Below are 24,537 nucleotides of genomic sequence, written 5' to 3' on the forward strand. Positions count from 1 at the left end.
AATTTATAATGATAAATAGTAAGGTAGAAATAATGTTGTGTTTTTTTATCATTTTCCTCTTTAGAAACATTTTATTTTTGTACATTTTAAACTTGGCCACAGCCGGCGTTTAAACAATGGTCAGTTGTGTATTTGTACCCTGAAAAGAATACTTGGCTCCAGCCTTGGTTACTTTGTCCCTCCCTTACAACAATGAGACAGAAGCTAACTGCCTGTACAGTGTTCTGCTAGTTAGAGTGTATCCTGCAGGCCTCTGTGAGAGACTGGCTGTATTTTTTCTGGCAGCTGCCACTTCCTGTGTGCATTATTTAGCTTTACTATTCCGCCTCTGACCTCTATGGCTCCCTGCTACACCACATGTGGCATCGGAATAAACCCTCTATCATATACTCTATGCTATTATGCAACCCCTCTTGCTCCTTGTACTTTTCCCTCACCCCCCCACCCCCTTTTACTTCTGACCTCAGAGGTAGTCATACCACCCTCCATCACTTCTATCTCTTCTTTCTCCTTTCTTTAGACCTAGTTTTCTCTCCCCCACTGTTTTTTACTTTGCTCCCTCACCTTGTCTCCCCACTCTTCACGCCATCCTGTTCCCCCCTGCAGGCATGTGAAAAACACCTGCTTCCTGTGACCTGTCACATGCTTTTCTGTCCTTAAGTGTGTTCAGGCCTGTGCACAATCATATATGTTTGATAGTAATGTCATGTTCTTCAGGACAGTGCTAGATCAGTGCATTATAATGAGTTTGGATAGTGTTTGATGGAAGAGATTGACCTACCAATGAGATCTACGCTGCGTAGAAACACAGAATGCAGAACAACTCTGCACCCAAATATGGTTTCACTGCAGAGTTTTGCATTTCAATCCGATTCTCTGCTTTTGAACTCTCGTGGCGTGGAAGCAGTGAGAATGTAAAATGATTTTAGCTCTGTGGACAGGTAGAGCTGTAGTTTTTCTAACACCAACTCATCCCCTGTTAGAGTGATCTACACTGGCATGTAGTGGGCTTGATGGCTGATTGGAGTGATTACACAGCCAAGCCCAGCTTTCCACTTTCTCTCAGATTATGCGACTATAAATGTTTAAATAAAAATCTGAATAGGCGATGGTGTGCTCAAAGACACACAGTAGAAATATCTCAGAAATGTTGCATGCAAATATAGCAGCCTGATAAGGATAGGGGAGAACCGGATGAAACTACTGCTTTTACCTCCTAGTGTTTTGGGCCGCAGGTGGCTGACAGTGCTCTGATGAGTGCTGACACTAGCAAGCACGCTAAGTATGCTAGAAACCAGTGCAGTAGAAGTACAGTAAAGCAGTGGTGGCTTAGGCAGCCAACCAAATCCCAGCTTCAGTCATTTGATTCTGTCCCAAACCCCAGAGCTGGCTCTCAAATGACCAATCTGTAAGCTTTATTTAAGTACACACTGGCACTGATGGTGAACCGACACATAAATAAATAAGTCTGTATTTCAGCAGTGTTCCTTAATGCTTTCTTTCTGTTGCAGTTTGTGAAAAGCTACAATATCGTCTTCAGGGAGCTTGTTACTGTTATAGACATACTTTTTCCCTCTTTGGTAAATTTATAGACATTCCAGACCTACCACACTTTCACTAAACAGAGAGATAGAGAGCTTCAGGGAATTTCAGTTTGCTATTTTTACTGCAGGTTTCACTTTTCACTGAGGTGTTTAAAAGCAAATTTGAAGGAACCAAAATATGTGCAAAACAGAACTTAATAGCCAAGTCAGAAGGTGAGGTTTATGAATCGACTTAAAAGTTGTAAACAGTTCAAGTAAAAGCAATGATTTGATTTGTTTTTGTACTATAGGATTTAGCATTTGGGGTCCAGCATTGATCTCTAGGTTTATAATAAGCTCCAGCAGTTCAACTGAACTCAGTAGAGATACTGGAAACAGCCTGGAACAAAGGCTTGTCCGACCTGAAGTCTCATTGGTTAAAACCACTGTGATTCAGTCTATTTTTTGAAAATATTTATGTCACATTAAGGCCTGATTTATCAGGGTGTCTGCAGGGTCATTAAAATCATTAAAAGTTAATAAATCAATTAATAATCATTAACCAAAAAGTATTAAATACTCTTGAATGCAAGACCATATGGCCTTAAATTTTGTAGCAGTTTTTAGTTTTTATATTTGTCAAAAGAAGTTGTAGGCCAGTTTTTCTGCTCTTTTTTTTTTTTTTCTTGCATTTGATAGAACACAGGAGAGATTCTGATGGAACTCGACCAAATCTGACATCAGTCTGCCCGCTTGTCTGTATTCTGGCCTACTGAGCTTTAAATGCATCCTTACAATTCTACTGTGTCCCTAGTCGCAAGTTAACTGTGTGATCTAGAGATGTGTGCATGAAAATGATAGGTTAATGTAAGTTTTCAAGAAAAAAGTTTTGGAGCTGAGGCTTGGGTTGATATTAGTTCACATTTTAAAGGGTTTTGCAAATAAAAGCGGCTTTGAAGTGAAGCTTTTGCCTGGTGTAATACTAGCACAGAGTCTGTTAATGTTAGCACAGCTAGCATCTTCAAGAAGGCTCTGTTTGCAAACTACAATAACAAAAAATACGGAAGATGCTATGGGGTCTAAAAAATATATTAAGAAGGTCTTGAAAATCTTCTGAGTCAAATCTTCAACAGGGTATTTACCGTTGGCCTGTGTAGCCTTGATTGCTGATGTGCACCTCCTTCAAAATGTAGCTGTGTGTCATAAAGACAAAGTCCACAAGCACTGTTAATGTGAATGTATAAGTACTGGTCTTAAATATATGTAATTTTCAGTGTTGAAGACATATTTTGAATTTAAATAAGCTGCCCAGTGTGGAAAAATAGCATTAGCATAGATTTTTACCATCTACACAAGTCCCTGAGGAGAAACCTTAGCCCAGGGCTATTCAGTTACTTTGGAAAGGGGGGGCGGGTTCCTGAAAAAGGATCCCATATGAAGCTTCAGTTAATCGATCAAATTGTTTTGGATTTCCTCATCTATAAGAATCTCCTCAATTGATGCTGCAATACATGCCTTAACTGTCTTTGCAGCTGTAAATGTCTTTTTCTTTCTTGCCTTAAAGCAATGTCAGTAGTGACACTGACTTAGCTCTCTCTTGATCTGCACAACCATGAAAATGGGTGACGTGTCTTTGCTCTCAACATGAGGTCTTCCCCAAAGTCTTCTTGTTGCAAAAATCAGATTCAAGTGGTGTCAAAGTTAGCATGAGTTGTTTTGAAATGCCTTTTCAAAGTGTAGTCCTTGCACAAACAGATATAAAGGCATACTGTTCTCTACATCTACTTTTTTTTTTTTTTTTTTAAGTAGAAGAAACATTTTGATTGGTTTACTGGCTCATGTGCGATACATGTCCACAGGTACCTAAATGTGTGAGTTGAGACACCGGAGTGTTAAACAGTGCATGTGTAAGGCAAGAATACAAGGATATAAATAAACAAGGATAACTGCAACATCATCAGGTGGGACCAACAAATTTGCAAATAAATATGTCGGATGATCATGTAGATATAACAGACATTATTTTATTTTGAAAAAAGAAAAACTTGTGTGTATCACCTTTGAGCATAAGTAGTCGACTCAAAGGACCACTAAAAGGACCTTGGTGGCCTGACCTGTTCCTAGGGCCTTCAATTGAATAGCCTAGCCTGAGCCCAAACAGCAAGGTCCAAGCCCCTCAAAAAAGCCCCTATATTTCTTCATTTCAAGCTAATTATAGTAAAGTCGTTCCAAAGACATATTGAAACAGTAAATTGGTAGATTACTGTGTGGTAAAATTTTCAGAAGTTCCACCTGGCCTGGATTTGCTGACATATTATGAGTTTGAGCTATGATGCTCTTCTAAGAGCTGATGAAGAACTGCTGTCTATTTGAGTTTTAATGTTTCAGAATTGGCTGCATGCTGTTATTCTGTGGCTTTAGAGATGCTTTGAAATCTTTTTCTCACTCACTACGATTGCTTTTAGCTGAAGGGCAAAGGACTTCTTATTGGTTTTTGCCCGGGGCCTCCAAATGACTAAAACCGCCCCTGCACAGATACTCTTCCACATGCAGCTCTCCCACATGCATTGTCTTGTTTGGCCCGCCTTTGGCTTTTATGTTTTTTAGCGTGTTTTAGCATAACATTAAAGATCAAATGAAACAACCTCATTTAGACATGTTTCACTCAATATTCCATTATCTCAACTCATGGTTCATATGTGTGGAGGCTCGATGATGATGATGTGAGGAAGCAGCTGAAGGGAATTATTAAAATGAGGGCATAAGAAGCTTAAGTTTGTACACGAGACAGCACACCTCAATCAATGCCAGCTGACTTTTTACAGTTGCCTGCTTCTCTCTTTTGCATGTTCCCTGCACGTGATGGTAGTAATATACTGATAAAGCTTATCGTCTATGTGTGATAAACAAATTTATTGATGTGACTTACAATGTATAATTTCTGATTACAATGTTTCCCTTTGTAATTTAAGTGTTTTGGGAGGATTATTTATTCCAGGTAAGCTTTTAAAGAGCCAGACCTGCTTACAAAAGAGCCGTAGTTTGAGTATCACTGGTGTAAGGTCTAGAGTCTATGATGCAGTAAGGTACTGATTTTAAGAGGGAGAATTAGAGATAAGGATTGTTCCACACACGTAGGATGCATACATTTTCCACAGATTTATAGCAGTGTATTTTCTAATCAGTCCAAACCAAATGCCATGTTTTGGATTGGGGTTTGTGCATTGGGTTTGTTCATCTTGATAGCAAAATGTAGAGGTCAAATCCCTTTGTCCTATATGTTTTAGACAGTGGGCTTTACAGCATGTGTGCCTAAGTCTTCTTTTTCCCTGCTGGAGCTGCACAGTGATACACAGACTCAATAGAGGCTGACTGGAAAGCACAGTTTCAGGCTACATTCAGCTTGTTCTTCACTCTGCAGAAAGCACAGACACTGCACTGTTGTGTCATTTAATAATGATCCATTTTACTGGTCCCACAGCTAAGGCATAACTGACGAGGAAAATTTCTTGCCATTGGGCCTAGAAATGTTATGATATCACTTGTGCTGTCTTTAACCCTATTTTCTCCACCCTACTTGGCATGACTGACCTCTTTAATCTCATCTGTCTCATACTACTCCTTACTATTCTTGATGCACTGACCCAGTGACTCGCCTAACAGCCAAGTCGAGCTGAACGAATAAACAGCTGATGTCTGAACAATGGTGACAAAACTGTGTTCAGGAAAAGTCCAGCAATTTATTTTTAGGCCGCTTTGTGGTTGGAAGGCCTGGGAGGAAGCAGGAAGGCAGTGTGGTTGTCGTTGGGTTGGGAGGGGAACAAAAGAATTGGAGCAGACTGGAGGGGAAATGGGCGTGGTGGGTTTCGCCTTCCATTAGCCAAATACCTACTGACCACAAATGAATTCATCTGCCAGGAGCAAAGTTAGAAGTCTTTTTTTTTTAAGAGTTTCATAGAAAATCAGTAGAAAGAAATGAGATGTAGGAATTTTACCTTTAAGTATTATGATGTAGGACATCTGATTTTTCTGTTCATTGCAGGGGCATGACTTTTTATCTACTTAAAAAAATAGTAAAGGTTTGAATTATTTTAACCCCCTTTTATCCAAAGGTGTGAGGTGCAAAGATTTGTGATGGTTGATGATAATACTGTAGCAAATGATCAATTCTTGATGTTGCAGCACTGTCCACATCCCACCAGAGTACCACAGGGCACTTTTCCAGTAATGCAGCCTGTAATGTGAGAATATTTAAACTTATTCATTTCTGAAGGAAAATAAATGCGTAATAGTGTGATAGTGTAATTAACTTATCACTAATAATTTAATTTAAAAAGCTACTGAACAGGTAAACCTGGCTAGTGAATGTATTTGAAATGTTTAGTCCAAGTAGGAAGTGATTTTTTTTTGCGGTAGTAGTGTTTAAAGGCTCTGTAAAGTGATAAAAAAAATGTTATTTAGGTTTCTTGTAGGACAGACGCTGGGCTAATAACCACCAGGCCAAATTTCAGTGATCAAAAACATCTCTTAGTCTATAAAATTAAGCTTCAAAACTGTGAAAAATGAGGCACTAAAATTTGCTTCAGGATGCTGTGGGCATGTTGGTTGAATAGCCCACTCATGTGAAAAACTAACCTCTCTTAAATTACAAAAACACCTAACAAACAAAAAAAACTACATCCTTACTGAAGATCTCATGTGTCTGCTCTACAGGACTTGCTAGCTTTATTTGTGAGCACTCGAGCCACAATCACACATTATTTCATGACAGGCAGTAAGCTGAGAGCCATTTTGTTATGTTGCTTTTCAAAATGAAAATGTCTTCCATCATAACAAGAAGCAGAGAATTTTACTGTTACAGATAGGTTCTTTCTAGATTACATTTTGCAGCAGAGAACATCCCTCGTGGGGCAAGAAGTGATTTCTACAAAGAGAAACTCTACCAAAAAGGCCATATTTTGAGCTGTTTATGACTATACCAAGAATTAAAAATTTGAAAATAAAACATTCCTAATATTTAAGCCACTTATGTAGGGCCCTATGAAATACATTTTATTTTTTTCCAAATTCCGTTTTTTCCGTTTTAATTTTTTTGGAATTCCGTTTTTTTTCCTTTACTCTAATTTTACCATAACAAAGAGTGTCCTGTTTATGCAAGTAAACAAAATGTTTACTAATTAAGTGCAAATAACCTTAAATTTATTGAAAAAGGGGCACAGTTGGCCCAGGAGCCGCAGTTTAGATAACCTTCATATAAAGTAATTATAACCAGTATAAAAGTCAGAAATTTCCAACATTTTAAGACAAATCCATATAATCCGTACCCATATAATCACATCCTTACTTATGTTTGTAATGTAAATGAAATAATCCCTTTTTTCTCTCAAACATAGAGTGATAGAAGACTTAATGAGAAGGTCACATTAAAGTTAAAGGGTTAAAAGTAAACCTGTTTGTTACCCAAACTTTTCTTTACTCTCTCAATATTTCATAGTCAATGCAATTTAATGCGGCATTGTGCTTTACTCCTGACTGTAACGGTTCTCTCCTCATCTCCCTCAAAAAATTGCTTCACTGTCCATGTAGACTGTCCATCTGCCTCATATCAGACCACAATGTTAATGCAGACATGTTTTTGCTCGTTAAGCAACCAAAGGAAACTACAGCATCCATGGGAGGAATTATTAAGCGTATTGATGCTGGAATGTAACATCATTAGACTACTGGACTTTATAAAATCTCGAGTTCGTCTGACTTGAGTTTGAAGCCTCTGAGGGGTGAGCAGGTCTTCAAGTTGTGACTTCAGCTGTGTGCCTCACGCACAGACACACCTCTTTCTCTCCGTGACTCTCTGGTGTGGTGAGGTTAAATAACCCAAGGCAATAACTCAAGGAGTTTTCTTGTAGGTGCAAGATAATGTCGCATGGTACTGCCCTGTGTTGGGCTATGTGATGTTTGCTGGTGTTTCGTGCAGCTGCTCTTAAATGCTTTGATTGTTTGGGTGGGGGGTGGGGTGAGTGTTTGTGAAGTGAGGCACAAGTTGTGCCACATTTTAGTGATCCCCCAAAACATATCCCCCAGTTATACGTTCCTTTAAAAAAAAAAAAAAAAAAAAAAAAACATCATTTCAGTGAAATTCATTCAATTTCTGCAATTTAGTTTCCATTTTTATTGAAGGCCATTTCTGCAATTCCGTCCGCGATACCGTTAACATGGAAATCATGGGGCCTTACTTTTGTGTCCCGAAAGTAGTTAAATATTTAGGCAACATTAAAAAAAAAAAAAAAAAAAAAAACGGAAAAACAGCAGAAAGCAAGAATTAAAAAAGCCTTCATCTAAATCCTGGACGAGCCACTCATGCTATGGTCTGCTTCCACAAAGCAATGTGGCCTGGTTTTTCAGTACAAGACTCATGTTTCCCTTCATCTGGCCAGACAACGCTTGAAGGTCTGCAGGACTGAGTATTTTGTGATATTGACTGCCACCACAGGAGGTAAATCCTTTAAACAGTGGTAAAAATCTCTGTTTTGTAAAGTGTAGAAATCATATTCAATGTATCTTGATATTTTCTGATGATAAGTGCAGGGTGGAGGTCAATTTAGGGCTGTTAAGTTCAAACTTTCCACTATTCCTATTCATTGCTTATTGCTGTCCCCACTACCTGACCCCCAAAGGACATTCAGGATCACATGATTGCAAACAGCCTGTAGAATGTGTCTAATGTCAGATATCTAAACATTAATTTAGTGGAGAGCAGGGAGTATTGGCTGCAGCTTTGAGAGAGACACAGCCACAGCTTGCTTCTTTTAATCATTCTGGACTTTAGACAAGCAAGACTACGATTTAAACACATCTCTAGCAGGTAAAGTGGATAGTTTGGCTGTGCCTGGTTCAAGTAACACTGAGACTACCACTCCGGCGATTAGCCTGCTCCCTGACATTATGGAGGACTGTGGTCTCAGAGTGCAGCTGCCTGTCTCTGTGTCAGAGCAGACTGTTGTTTTCTGTCACAAATCACTCTGTTGTGCTACTTTTAATAACCCATGTGCCACTGTGACTGGTAGGTTGGACTAATTCCCCCCAGACTGAACAAAAATACAGCATTTGGCTGGTCAGTTAAGTCCATTAAAGTTTTAAGTACTGGCAAACAGACTATATTAAGAAACTATGCCCAGTTCTTTTATATCATTGCAGCGTTAAGGGGTTAAGATAATTCATTTAGGTCTAATAGAATCACTGAACCCTATATTTTACCATGAAATTGATTTCTGATTTTAGTTTTGAGAGACTTTAAGAAACAGTTTTATTTATTTATTTGCTTTTTTTCCAGAAACAGGTATTTTATTTCCATGTACATGTTGACATTGTGCAGATTGCTGTGAGTGAAAGCGCCTCAGAAACACTTACAATTTGGCCCACATTGTACTGACAACAATCTGTACTTTTTTATCGTTTCTTTACAGCAAAAAATATCAAGATATAAAACAAAACTACATATGTCTTTTTGGTCCATAATACACAACCCTAGTACAAATAGCTTCAAGGCATAAATGAAATTATGATGCTAGAGAAACAGTATAACCACGCCATGCTTTTTTTAGTAACATTGCATCAACCTTGTGACAGGAAGGTGTCAGAGATGTTCTTATTGCTTACATCTGTCTGTAATATTCATTGGAAGGATCTGGAGGCACACTGAGGCTTTGGAAGGAGTCCAGTTTGATGACATTAGATCAGACTGTGTTATTTGCTGATGTCATTATCTGTTCCCTTTGGCTTAATTGGACCATGGCATCCAATGTGCACTGGAGTTGTTCTCTCACGAGAAAAATGTCCCAGTCAAGTGCGAAGTGAGCAGCTGCCTCCATTGGAAGGGTTCTGGGTCATTTTGACAAGCCAGGGTGAAGGCTGAGATCATGAGACTAGCTGTCAGTTTGATGCATTGGCCACTCTAATACACCTTAAATCGGGTGCTGTGGTTTAGAGAGTACACAAACACAAAGCACAGTGAACTTTTAAAGCTTAGAGAGGCAACTGAACAGATTAAATTCCAAACACAAAGAGCTGTAGTGAAGTTCCTCATTATGGAATAGGATCTCTATCTTATTTTACTGCTCTCATGCCCAAATGATTATGGAAGATTTATATATAAATATGATTATTTTTAATTCCATACTGGCTGCACCATTCTCTCTGGCACATTTATTGTAAAGATGTAGGGCTTACATGAATTAAAAGCTACGACTGAAGTTAATATGAGACTGCCACAGTGAGTTTGAGAAATTGAGTAGGTAGCTTTTAATAACAAACTCCTGTGTTGTGTTCCTATCTCTCTGTCCCAGCTAAGCGAGACTTGTTTTCTGTCCTCACTTAGAAGACTTACTTTGGAAGATACAACACACATGGGGCTTTATGGTATGCTTGGCTCAAAGCGTTCAGATGTTCAGGGCAGGTGTGTTTCTTATTTTTCATCTGACACACTTGTCAATTTTACACCGTGCACTCATGTGGCTTAAATAGCAAATGAACTTGTGATTCCTTTTGCACCCATTAGTGTTCATTTTAAAACAAGGAAGGTGCAAAGCTGGCAGGTTCCAATCTTGAGGATGCAGAAAGCAGCTGTACTGTAATGATTTGCAACCACTTTACCTTTTATAAGTTAGTATAGTTAAGAGAAAGTGTTTTCTCCGTATACATTTAATACAAATTTGTTGCGCTTTTTTGCTTAGCAGTACATTTGATGGTAACTGTGGTGTCTAGGAAATGCCGTTTGTTGCCCCCTTTTCATACAAATTGGCCTTATTACTTTAGGCATTTAATGAGGAGAACAGTAATAGCATGGCATAGATAAAGACCAGCCAACTGTCTATGAGAGCTGATGGAAGTGCGCTTCAGGGTTTTTTTGTGATGCACAAACTTTCCAGAGATCAGGAAACAATTCCACATCTTTATGACTTTAAATAAATGATGTGAAATAGGGTTGATAAATATTACTTTGACATTGCTGTTACAAAGCCATAATCAGGAGTTACATCAGTCTGTGGCACCATTATGCATGACAAGGATGTGGTTGTTTTCTTGGGTTTTCCCTCATTTAGAGAGGAAACTTAATTAGGGTGGTGTCTAAGTGAACATATCAATTTTGCTTTTAATAAACACTCTGTCATTCTGATTATTTAGCATAGACTGTCAGAATGTGTAGGCGGGATTGACACCTGTTGGGGGTACAGGTGGGAGTGGATGGCAGGCGCTGCGGTAGAGGGCAGTAATGATCAGCAAAATTTGAATGCCAACACCATAACACATACATATTTTATTCTTATTTTTTTGTATTTCAATGTCTTCTAAGTCTATGAGGGCTGAGTACATCTTTTGGTGCATGTTGAATTAAAAATAAATCAACTGAATTGAACTATGTTAACAAGGTTTTAAATTTTGGACTTTTATACTTTTACAATCCAACAATCCCTCCTTTCTTTAAGTTAGGAATGGAGGGATTTTACCCTGCATCCTGACAGGCAATTATCAGTAAGAATTCAGAGTTTGCTGCCTGTTAGGCTGCCTAGAATATTCTGCCTTAAAAGTATCAGTACATTCACTCACTGTCATAATATTCTCGCAGCTCTGGGCTCTCTTTATTAATATTTAATTGTGCTTTGTTATTGCGCCATAACTAATGTTTGCTGAGAACCAGAGGGCTAAAACACTTGGATGAGGCATGATTGATATCTTTATCTGGGGGTTAGGTGTATATAACACATAATGTATCATAAATTAATGTGTTGGCAACTGTCTATTCACTGTCACTTCTGTGTCTTGTCTGTGCATGCCTGCTCAAACTTGTGGATTAAACCAACTGAATGGGGGTGGGGATGCTTTAAGAGGTACAATAACTGGCACAATTTGAGTATGAGGCTGTGTTTAATAAAACATAATATTATTCACTACAAGGCAGTTTTTTCAAATTACCATACAAATATAAAATTGTGGAGAAAAGTGGTGTTCTGAGGATTTCTAAATACTTTTGATTTACATTTACAGTTAACAATTTGTTTTTTGTTAATGAATCTTATTCCTAAAAATCCTACGTTACCCTGTTGACTTTGGTCTGGGAGATTGATGGTTCAAATCCCAGTCAGGTCCTTCACTTTGGATAAAAACATCTGTAACATTGGAGCATCAGGAGTGCCACATCCATTTCCTGAGAGGGGTGTGGTCAGGGGCAGAGTCAGACAGATCAGTAACATTTAAAGCAACAGACACAAATAGCTCGTTCTGAGAAGGGCTGAAATAGAGGGTTTTTTAGACATTCAAGAATCCTATACTAGAGTGTTTTTTCAGCAACAAACTTCACAGGCATGTTTTGGGGACCTCTGAGACCAATATAAACTTTTTGTTAAAGGGTAAAATATGTCCCCTTTAAATGAAAAAAGTGAGAATAAGTGGTGGAATGGTGAATAGCATGAGAAAGTTTAACAGTACTTAATTGCTGGACAGCTGATATAATCTCCAATCATGAAAAACAAGAGTCCAGAGGGATATCATCATATATTTCCAAGGGATATAGTCAATGACAGAGAACGCACTGTCGACAACAATCAGCTGGTACAAGCCTCAACGCCTTTTCATCTGCCGAGTTATCCCAGCTCTCTAAACCATCAACATGGCAGTGATATTTTACAGAGGACTTTACACTTACCAGGAAGTAGGTTCAAGATTTAAGTTATAACTTAAGACTAGGTTGAAAATATCTTAGGTAGTATAACACCTTAAATGTTGCATGGAGAAAATTTCATTGGAAGGAACAGGTTGCATTCAAACTAGGCTATGTTTGAACTCAGTGGTGCAACCAGTAGACTAAGACATGTAGAACTAAGCGATGAAGAAGTTTATCAAACTCCACAATATTATTTAAGATATACTTAGTCCCATGACTGTGGCACTGATGTGCTTCTTGTAATTTCAGATCTTTAAGGGGCTTTTAGGTTGTTTGGTTTAAAAATACTCAGGTCTAAGATTTGATGTCAACTGAAACAGCTGGTATCAGTAAAACAATAATCACAGAACAAAAGTAAAACAATATTTATTAAAGCGACTGCATCAGTGCTTGTTGTACATGTAATCCACTTACAGTTACATTGAATTATGTATTTAACACTATTCTCTCCTGTGGGAGATACTCTGCCATTTTTACCATCTTCCCCTCTCTCTTGTATATGTATGAGTATATTAGCATTGGTGTCTGTGCAGATTTAGACTTTCAGATGTGACCTTTGTTGTCTAAATGTCAGAGAGATTGGAGAGGGAGCCCACAGAGGTAGGGCAGGCTTATGTAATCTGCTCACACTGCATTTCACACACACATGAAATCACACAAGCACACAGCAGGAAAAAAGAGCTTGTTTTAGGACGCTTGTCATATCTCAGCTGTGATGCATCTCAGCAAAAGCCTGGCTTTCAGGAGCAGGGGCTTTTATCAGCATGTGTGTGAAGAAAGTGCTCTAGAAATTATTTATGGCTTTAAAAATACTGATACAGTGCACTCTTTTTGTTTTATTCTAGAAAACTTATTCTTGGGTCTTTTGATCGTTCTCAAGGCGCTGAGCTGAGTGCAAAGACGGTGTGGTTGAAGAGAGCTTCTGTGTTTGTGTGTGGATGTGCTGGATGGTTGAAAAGTTGGTTGAAGGTTTGGGACTGAACTGATTTTTTTGTATTAATTCATTCATGATTAAGTTGTTCCTTTAATATCTGAGGCAAAAATACCAAAATAAATGCTTCAAACTAGCATGGACCGTGAAATACAATGTTCACCTCTAGCAACACTGAGGACAAAGAGGCTGAAATAATGATGTGTATGCCAATAGCAAATTGATGGGAACTGGAGCCATTTTGCACTTTCACTCTGAGAGTTAAAGGAAAAACTTCATCAAAAACCTCAGTCATGAATACCAAACACTCACCTCCCATAGATTTGAAAGGATTTGTGAACCTTTGTGGAAAACATCAGCTGAAGTCTGCACAAATTCATGCCATTGAAGTTTACTCCAACAAAAACTACATTGCAAGTATTTCCTCATGTGCATGAACCTCCAAATGAGTATTTCTGCTCTAGCTATCGACCTGCTGCCATGTTTGTTTATGTTGGCCCTGGGTGTAAAAGGCTAACCAAGCTTACCACAGCTACAATCTATCTTATTATCCTTTTGTCTGTGCAAATGTGATGTGATGACTTTAGGATTTATACACTATGTTCAGACAGTTTTCTGCCAGGGGGAAATGTATCTGCTGTTGCATTTCTTAGCATTATTATATTGTAGGCAAATAATATGTTTAAAAGACATTTTTTACATTAAAATTATATTCGATAGATTATATTGGTTATGACATTTTAAGTTGATTTCTTAATGTGTGTGAGGTGCAGTTACCCCCAACTTTTTGTATGCTGATACCAATCAACAATAAGAAAGACCAGCTGATACTAATTATGTTTTATGTTTTGGTACAGTAGCTTGTTAGCAATTAGCCAATCTACTTCAAGACAGTCTGGCTGCAGACCGCTCATCTCTGACTGCCACTCTCACAGACCGCTCATCAGACATGCAGTATATCTCAGCGCAGAAATACACACTTCAACTGTCAAAATAAAACTGGATAAAACTTCCATGAAGGGTCAGGGTAAGGGTTAGGATACCAAAAGTAAAAAAACCTGGCCCACAAAACCTGTTCACAAAATGTTACATAAAGCCATGTAAAAAGTCTGCTAACAGGAAAAAAGCTTGTCCTGCATGAAAACATTCTAACACAGCCAAGGTAGCTTACATACTGTAGCTTTGTTAGCTACATAAATTATGTAGATAACAGAGCTACATAACTAAGCTACATAGCTAACACTAAGCTCACAAGGCAGCTTCGTGTAAGCTACATAGATATGTTAGCTATGTAGCTATATTGCAGGGTTTGGAATTAGCAAAGGCGGAAGCTAACACTGCTCCATTAGCTTTAGCTATGTTTGCTAAAGCTAACTTAGCTACATTGGCTTATGTAGTAATTAACTACATAGCTAAGCTTAGCTGAGTTAGCATAGCTATGTTAGCGTAGCTCATAAAACTAAACTACTTCTAAGTACTTCTAAAATGGGTCTATACCTAAATAAGTCCCAGATTAGACCTCTTACCTTTTTTTTCTGTTTTATTTATGTAATGTTTCATAGTCTGTAATGTTTGCAGTGTGTAATTTTTAATGAATAAAATAGCAAAAAAAAAGCAATCTTAAACTGGAAATACATTTTACAGGCAAATTACAGCCCTATCTTTCTGAGAAACAGTGTCTCAGATGAATAGTGTGTGAGTGTGGCCATCAGAGATGTATAGTCTGAAGCCAGACCCCTCTTATCTCCTTAGCTTTGTAGTAAACTGGGACCACCTACAGGCTGCAGCATGACCTGATACAAGGAGCAAAACGTCAGCCTTACTCAGTAAACTACATGCTTTTACTTCCTTTATTCAACAGAGCAGAACAAGAACCTCCTAAGGAGTATTGCAACAAATACCCTACAATAATGAGTTGCTGAGTTACACGGTGCTATCAGTCATAATGAACATGTGTCATTTTGTATAAACTAATTACCATTATGACTGAAAAAATATTAGGGATATTCAGTGGGCTGTAGTCTTACAACACAAGCTCAGTTGAATCAAACTGTAAGGTTATGTTGCCTCCTTTAGTTAACTAGCTCTTACATCCTGCTGGCTTCAACATGGATTTCAACAACCTATTACTATTTACAGCTAAAGGGACTTGCTGCAAAGGTTGGGGGATCTCACCATGGCTGCTTTGATTGGAGGAGGATGACTGCCGTACTACACAAACAGTAACTACTGACTGAGAGAAGAGGGGTTTTTATCCGGGGGAGGAGGCAACCTGTTGGAAAAACTCTGCTCTGTTTGTCATGAGAGAAATTTTAAGGGTAAATAATGCACATCAGACTGGGCATTGTCAATTGACTTGTTATTTTAAACATCGGCAATGAGAGCTGATGTGGCATCTTAAGCCTATATAATTATGCCACACCAGAACAAACAGTGTTCAGCTGCAGGCATGAGAGTACCAAGCACAGGTGGCCGCTTATAGTGATCAGTAACTAAAGAATAATTCAGATCTACTCATTACATAATGTTTTTTGAAAATCAGTTGCTAATGATACATTGCAGATCAACATGGGCATAGCTTGGGGCTGTTGAGGCTAATGAAACTGTTTCTCTGTCCTAGAGTTGTTTCCTTAGTAAAGTATGTGTATATCATAATGACTCTCTGAGCCCAGGGCATCACATGACCTGGAAATGAGATTCACTGTAACTACTGGGCAAACCTCAGCGCCTCTGAAAATAATTTCCTGCTCCAGAAATTACAGTATTGTTTGTTTAGTTTGAAGGACTGCAGAAAGACACCGCCTTGACTTGAGGTTTGGAGCTGTGCATGTTTCTGCTTTTTTGCTTCTTTATTTATTCAGGGTTTTCTAAGCCCTGTGATTTATTTCAGATTATTTCCTGTTTCACAATCACACATATACACATGCAGAGGTTTAATCTCAGGCCACATTCTGATCTGAGGGAAACTGATCTGCAACTCTGGCATCAACCAGATTGCTCAAGGGCACCACAATGATCATGCTAATGATGATAGGGATCGGCACTGTTTCTGTTTCTCTCCTACCTGTTAGCACATAGCTGTGTGCTAGCAGATGGTCAACACACCTGTGCCAGTGTGCATGTAGCTAAGAGATTAAGCTAGTGAGACAACAGAGAGGACTACACTGTAGAATTATTCCCATTATGTTGAGTTTTTGTACAACATGTATGTTATTTTGTTACTAGGTTGTAGGCTATGGGTGAACAGTGTAAATTAAGCTGTAACAGGAGAATGGGCTATGTTGGCTATACAGCTGCTGACGTGGAAATAAGAGGAAAAACAACACAAAGCTTTTCATGATGGAAAAGATGTTTCTGATCTTCTGCCAACCATAGGCATAAGTTGCAGCACAGGTTTGTGATAATTATGGGGGTTGGGGTGGGGGGTAGTTGTAGTGTGAGTTAGGAACTACAGTGACTGCTAGTGGAATGTTTAGCTCAGATGTAGTCACAGCGGCACTTTTATCAAAATTCGACATTTCTTTATTACAACAAGTGCAAAGAGCCACACTGAAAGCTTTTCATGTTGAAAAAGATATTTTCGTTCTTTTCCCGGCCTGCTTCGGCATAGGTTTACAGTTGTTACGGGTGGGGTTTGCCATTGTATCCAGTGGCTGCTTCTGGGTAGCTATTAACTCAGATGTAGCAGTCGGAGAGCAACAGTTTAATCAGAACTGGACCTCATTTCTTTGTTAAAACGGGCGAAGAGCCACACCTAAAGCTCGTCTGGGCAGAGAAGATGTTTTTGCACATCCCAGCATGAATTTAATTCACCGAGAAGCTCTGCAGCACTGCAGGGACGCTTACTACAGCAGCGGTAGCCTGTCAGCTTAGAAGAAGCACATGCGCACAACCTCATTCTTTCTTGTCGCTCCGATTCGCCAGTGATGAATGTGACAGACAGAACATTCCACCAATCACCTTCCAAGAAGTTTTTGGTAAAAGTTATGCTCCTCTGAAACACTTTCTGAAGGAGGTTTCCCAGATGAATGTGAAATACATCCATACAACGGATATGTTAAACAGTCTATCTGGCATTACAGGTTAGTTTCTTCCTTCAAGGCTAGTCAAATAGTAAAGGTAAGTGGCAAGCCTACTATACAGCTCTTACATTTTCACAGCATATACAAACAAAGCTCTTTAGCCCATTTCAGACTGGGTGTGCGGCAGCAGCGTAATGGCTGTGTCACGGCTTAATTTTCATTTTGGCATGCATGTTAATGGGGAGGGCTTTCAGACTTCCTGTGAATTTAAGTATTGTTAGCACTTTTATTTTCTTACCTTACCTGCCTTTGTCTGCTTCCTGTTGTAATGACCAAATTTCCCCCGATGGGACCAATAAAAGTTTATCTTAATTGAATCTAGGGAGCAGAAGGCTCACCTATTTTAACTGCAAGCCGCCTGTAGTCTCTTGGCCAAAAATACACAATAGAATGATAGAGAACCATACTTACCTTGTTTTAGCAGATATTTATGTCCACATTGGTAGGAAAAGTTAAGATTTAGCCAGCACACTTGTGCCTGGTTAAAAAGCGGTAACAGTGTGTGCCAGAGCTGTCATGTGACAGCCGACTTGCAGTAAATAGGCACGCAGTCTGAAACAGGCGACAGTTATTAGGTTAGGAAAATTTTTTGTAATTTTCAGTGACTTTAGGAGCTCAAATATTTTATAGGATTAACAAGTGCATAATGGGCCTTCATGAGCCCCCATTAGCATCTGGGCCCCAGAAAGCCCCCCCCCCATGAGTGCCCCTGCATTTCCTATCACATAACTGATACAACGCCTTCAAATATTTAATTTCATTGGTTTTAAACTCTTCCACTCCTGCTTTAGGCATTAACAGCGTTTAGAAAAAGTTATGAAGATGAAGTGCACAAAAATTTATATTTGGAAAGAAGTGGAAAAAAAACACTAAGAAGTTTTGCCCAGATTTTTCCACACAATCTCTTACTGAGGCTTTAGTCAGATTTTTTATGTGTAGAAATGTAATTTAGAGTCAAACTGCTTAAAGATTCAAACTGTGTTCTCATAAAAAAATATTTGCTTGATCACGTAGAGATACGTTTGAATGCCCATATGGCACTTTAAAGTTGCTGCTGCTTGCATCAGTGCTGTTTCTCTAATGCACCAGTGTTTCTGCAGAGTGTAAATGTGGTTGATTATTGGATCAACTGGGCACACTGTATCTGATTGATGCCCAGCCACGGACAAAGTGGCAGGGGAGGCTGACATTATGCCAATAAAATTATAAGATGGTGATCACTTTGAGGAACGTGCATCCATTATTGTGACATTTATACTCCCTCATCACGGACTGTTAATGATAAATGATAAATCACCAGGGCACGGTGATATTTTTAGCCGGGGTGGGAGATGAATGAGGTTATGATTCTGGCCACAGTGGTCGATGTAGTCAGCGAGGGGCTGGTTGAGCCCCTCCCCCGACTGTAGGTGATGGCTGAAGTCGGTAGTCTGGCTGTGGAGCACTGATCAGTATTAATGCAGGACCGCCTCTCAGCCTCACAGCCGATCTCTCTGCGGTCCCCACTCAGCGGAAGGCAGCTCGCAGCTGCGGACAGCCTGTACACAGCCTCCTTCTTGTTTGTTTTGAGAATCTATTGGCCTGAGAGTCGCACGGTTTAGGGGAAGAGTCGGAACACCGGCAGGTGTTGACTAGCGGGGAGAAATCGCGGTGCAGACTGATGACGATGATGATGGTGAGGATGATGCATCTCTTCCCGTGCCTTTATGAATTACATCGCGTAGTGTGAAGAGGCGTAGGGGCATCTTTTTTTTTTCATTTCCTTCCTAACTGTAATGGTGGATTGCTCGGTGGCTTTGAGGCTACGTGTCTTAACGGGGGAGCTGAATACCAGCCATCACTGAGAGCGCAGCTCAGCATCGGCCCGCAGCGCTGCGCCATGGCCTTGGATGTCCAGACTTGCGCGGTGTTTACGGTGATCGCGGTTCTGGTGCTTGTGAACGTGCTGTTGATGTTCATCCTCGGTACTCGTTAATGGATCTGCGCTTGGGGCCCGGTTCGCAGCGCACCACGCTTTCTCACAGGAGAGGAGAGAAAGACAGTGCGCGTTGGTCGAGAGCGGGGACACCCGGCGCTCCATCACGGCTACGCGTTGAAATGAATGACGTTGGTACAACATAATGTATTTCTGTTACCCCCTCCCCAATCCTTCGTTTTGTCTTGTGTCCTCTCACCGTTTGTGGTAGCTAGTGTTGTCTGGTGGTAGTTGTGCGGATACAGATCTGTGATGCTCTTACCTTTTCTGTGGTGACTGGAAAATCATATCCCCCGCATATAAACATGTCCCCCTACGTCGATCTCCCTCTCTCCTCCATGTTGTATATTGTGGACTATGCGCATGGATTTGAGTCTGTAATAATGAGATTTTTAGATATAGAAAAGAATCTGATTTCCTTTCTTTAACAGCATCTTACTGGTGCATTGAGACTTGCTTTCCTAATGGGACTGACTGTAGCCACATCCACAATATGGCAGCTAATAGCTGAGCAGGGGTCTCTCCTCTGAAGTAAAAGGGATATTTGTAGCAAATAGCTGTGCGAATGAGAGTTTTGTGCTGCTGATGACAGACTCTGGAGGGCCGTTTGTAATCTCAGCTGAACAGTAACCAATAGCAAGCAGGGCTAGGCCTAATAAAGGAGGGCCTCGTCACTCCAGGTTTCCCCCATTTTAGATGCAGCTCCCATTTCACAGCCCACAATATTCACATTTCTCCCGTTTGCAACATTTCAATATGGCAGCTAAATGTTACCACACCTGGCCACAAAAGAGTTACTAATACAAGTGTATGAGTGTATGTGCATAAACCTGACAGATGAAACGTCCTCCAAGTGAAAAGACATGTCAGGTGGAGATGAAAATACCTATATCCCCTTTTCTCCTACATGCAGTGGTATAATCTAATAAAGGGATGGAGGCAGGTGTCATGAATGTTGAATGAGTGTCAGAAATAGATATGCTAAAAGCCTATCCCAGAGCTGTCCTATTAATAGGGATGGTAGGCTGGCTAGGTTTTTAAGATACCATATGTGCTCGCTCACACTCAGGGCTGAGTGCTGTGTTTTTTGAGTGTGCCTAGTTAAGTGGTAAATGTTGTACTGTAGGTAATGTTTCATGAACACAGATACATCTATCACATGCAGTGGCATGTGGCCTGGTGTTTTCACCACCGAGGTTAAGAGCATCAACATCCTCCCCAGCAGGGACCCCCACAAGACTATAAACAGAGCAGCATAATATGTTACACTGCGGTGGTTGGGGCTCAGTTGGCTAGCAGCCTCTTACAGATGTGCTCACATGTGAGCCTGCTATGAGCGTGAGATCGACAGAGTGGCTGTTATCTGTAGATCCTCTTTGATTCTGAGGCGTGCACACGTCCAGAGTGTTCACACATTTGTAATCCCCCCCGGGCCAGGTGCCTTCTAATAGAGTTCTGTTAAATGCTGTGCAGTCAGAAGTGTCAATGCGCGGATGGTGTGTGCGAGCGAGACAACAGCGTGTGAGAGGATGTGTGTGTATTTCTCACTGGTTTTAGGCAGAGCATCTTTGATTGGCTCCTAGACTCAGGGTATAAGTGTATTACATAACAGGGTTGGCAGACACAGGGAGGACGGACCGCGAGACTCACACGGTGCGTCGGAAAGAGAAGCCTCTTTCTGGAATACAGCACCTTGTTACTAGGCACCACAGGCTCAGCTCATGCAGACGACCTACACCTCGACCACATCCGAAAGAGATTTATTTATCATGATTGTATGAACCGGACTTCTCCATGCATACACTCTCTGAACAGTTACATGCCACAAACATGGTAAGGCTAAAAGGCGTGTGAGTGTTGGTTTGTGAGGATGTTTGCTTAAGGATGCTGTAGGTGCTTTGGTGCAGATGTGCTTTTGCTAGAGATAGAGGAGGATGTTGGAATGCAGTGGAGCTGCCAGTGCAGTGAATGCTGATGTGTTGTGCTGCAAAGATGATATAAGAGAGTGAATCGGCTTTCACGTATTTCATATTTCTTTGTCATGCCTGTGATTGAAAGTGAAACAGAAGGTATTGTCTATATATCAAGGAAAGATTCCTCTGCATTCATTTGCATTGACCCAAATACAGGTTTTGCGTTTTAAAGACGGCTGTTTCGCCTTGTGATCTTTGATGTTGTAACTGCAGTGTAACTGAAATGATGACATAGGTAGTTACAGCTGCTAGACACACAGGTGATGATGAGTATTGTGGAAAGACTCCTCTGAGTTTACTGTGTACCTTTTGATCAAGCTAGGTGTGAGGGTGAGCTAAGGCAGGAATTGGGAGGATTGATTATGTAATGCTTTTAATTTATTCAGGCATGTAGAAGGGGGAAAAAGGGATGCAATGTATTAGAGAGGGCAGTGCTGATCTCATCAGGGAGATGGAGGGATGAGGAGGAAGAAGAAAAGTGAGCAGGGTGGAACATTGGCTGTGAATGGATCTCTATCTGTCTCTCTCCCTTGCTCTTTCTGTCTGTTGCCCATATTACAGCAGATTGATGGGAACTGGAGAGATTGTGCTTGGAGTGAATGGTGCTGAAAATGGAGTGGTGCTGGGGGGGGGGGCTGGAGGGTAGGGGGTGGGGGGCTGGATTAGGGAGAGCAGACATTACGGTGAAGAAGCAAGACTGACCTCAGTGCTGAGGCTCATCTGGCAGAGCTGCAGGTGTCAGATGGCGACGGTCAAGTAGAACTGATTGGCTTCTGCTGGATATTGTTCTTTCAACCACAAATCAGTGTTGTAAACACTTTTAGTCTTCTTTTTTTCTGAATGATGAAATAATTTTCAATTGTTTTTCAGCAGTATTCATTGTTGCTGTTTCCATGGCAGCGTGACACATGTTTTTGTGTTAATCCTGTCCTCTTCCTGTAGTGGAGCTTTAGAGATACATGCTTGCGCTATTGTTACCCAAGCTCTCAGTCCCATGTGAGACCTGATTGAATCAACCTCTTCAGCAATATCTTTGATCTCAAACCTGCATGCTGGGGCCAACATTATGTACTTCTACATTTGACACTGACATGGAAATGATGTTTGAGTATTCTCTGATGTGATTGGCTCCTCTCCCTCTGATCTAATAACACAGGGCTTTTGCAGTTACTCAGCGGTCACTCTGTGTGTGTCTGCTCACACGTGTTCCTAAATTTGGAAATATTCCGGTGCCTCCTGAAGTGTCCTTGCCTCATCCTGTCATCTTGTCAATACCAGTGAAGCATCCTCATCTGTCGTCATGACGACGGCAGATCTTTCTCTTCCAGGCGCAGGCGTCCCTCCCTGTGCTCACTCCTCTGCCCAGATTGGCTTATATCCCCTGTAGCTGTCTCAGTGAGCATCAGGGAGGTAGGCTTGTCTACAGGTTGAAGGGGTAACATAGCTGCTGAGTCTGAGAGCTTACATCCTCATGGGGGGTTCGGTTGAATGCAAACAACACACACATATGCACACACACAACTGCTGTTTCTTCAAACACTCTGCATCAGCATTAGGTGGGACCGCATTTTTGCACTGGAGTGATGAGGTGCATTTTAATCGGTTGAGGGGATTTAATTTTATAAGGGCAACCTCAGTCTTATGGGAATAAAAGAAAATATAAAACATGTTTCATTTAGAAAATCACAATAGCCTAGTATTACTGTGCAAAAGCCTTAATGCAAGTTAAGAAGTAATTTAATGTCCATCCATGTGACATCCCTGTCTCCAGGCCTTTGATAACTCCTTACCTAGAGCCTAAGCAGCTCCTGTCAGGCTTGGTTAGCACTGGCTGCTCTGCCCACAGCCCCAGGGACTGAATGCATGGTTAGCCTTGGACTGGAGACTGCTGATGAGCACTACCTTGGAGGGAGCAATTGGAACAAACATTTGGAGCCTTGCCATAGATGTATACCGGAGTTTAATGCATAAGAAGTTGAAAGTGTGGCTGCACGTGCGAGTGCTTTTTTTATGTGTTTGTGCACATCTCAGCACAACAAAGCTAAGGCCTCCGTGTGATGGATGGTGAAGCTGTTTGGTAGATGGATGATGTCAGGCTCAGGTCCCTCTCAGGAGCGCTGTCCGATGTTTCTGTCCTTTAATGAGAACAACCTTTAGCCTCTCCAAATCCCTTAAAGAATACTGATCACCCAACAAGACTTCATGCATTTACAAGTTGAGCTGCTTGATTATTTCAGAAATTATAATCACTTTTATTTGAGATCACAAATATTAAACACAATTACGTATTTACTTTGTTGCTTCGAGGGGCAACCTCAACTCGGTAAAAAATTCTCCAAGTTATTTTGCATTTATAAGGACTGAGGATGTGGACCTAGTATAGCGCAACGTTCAGCTTTTAATAGTGCTGAGCAGTTGATTGAAATTGCAATATGTCCTACTGCAGTTTTCAAATAGCAGAAAGTGCTGTATTTCTGTAACCTGATTGCAAACATTAAAGAGTCAACTTTTTCTAGAATATTCAGCAAAAAATCCTACTCTCCTTGATTTTGTATATGTTTGTATTATTAAAAAATCAGAATGACATTAAATAATTATTACCTTCAATACAACAATTCAAATCAAATTTGAATATGAGTCATAATTACACATTTTCAAAATTGTTTAGCCTTAGTCTAATCCATGTAATACTGTTTCGGTGATAACATGGTGATTTATTTCTTGTGCTTGTTGAAAAATACAGAAGATAAGGAACTTATAAATAATCACATATTGAATTAAAAAAATACAGTATTGGTAAAACAAAATAACAATCGATCATTTCCCCAAATCATTCAACCCTAGTTTTTAATACCATTCAACCTTCCCAAAATCTTCCCTACAATTCAGTGGGGAAGGGGAAGAATATTTGAGTACTTGATACTCACTTCCTGAGTTATGTTTCATTGCTAGGGATGGGTATCGTTTTGGTTTGTTCTGATAACAGTGCTAAATTGATACTGTTATGGTGTTGGTGCCTAAATGGTGCCTAAATTGATATTTTTGAGAGGAATAAAGTTTATTTTGATTTATAAGATGCCACTCCAATATGGGATCAGAAAAAGAAACCGGTGTGACAGAAATTCCATAATTTTTCTTGTCTTTCTCTGGGTGGCGCGGTATCGAAATGAGGTATCAATATCTGGGTTGTAAATCAGTGTGGAAGGTTTTGGATGTTTTGGCACCATGTCTGTACTGAATTTTGATTCTTCTTTTTTTCTTTCCTCAAACTTTCTGGGCTTGTCTAACTCAGTGGTTCCCACTCCTATTCATATCTAAGAAAGCAGCCCCCCCTCT

The 24,537-nt window shown here is 40.2% G+C and overlaps 1 protein-coding gene across 7 annotated transcripts in view; it reads left to right on the forward strand.

Annotated features, from left to right (window-relative positions):
* The window catches only part of LOC121516072 (rho guanine nucleotide exchange factor 9), a 76,913-nt gene that overhangs the window by 17,587 nt on the left and 34,789 nt on the right, over positions 1 to 24,537 (forward strand). The window contains exon 1 of one of the 7 annotated variants that reach the window (XM_041797145.1): positions 18,734 to 18,928. The exons of 4 other annotated variants lie outside the window; for them this stretch is intronic. In XM_041797145.1, the coding sequence (XP_041653079.1) occupies positions 18,914 to 18,928 (15 nt within the window). In that variant the 5' untranslated portion in view covers positions 18,734 to 18,913. 2 more of the 7 variants (XM_041797143.1, XM_041797144.1) reach the window with 2 other exon arrangements.

Source organism: Cheilinus undulatus, linkage group 10, assembly GCF_018320785.1.
Source record: "Cheilinus undulatus linkage group 10, ASM1832078v1, whole genome shotgun sequence".
Lineage (NCBI taxonomy): Eukaryota > Metazoa > Chordata > Actinopteri > Labriformes > Labridae > Cheilinus > Cheilinus undulatus.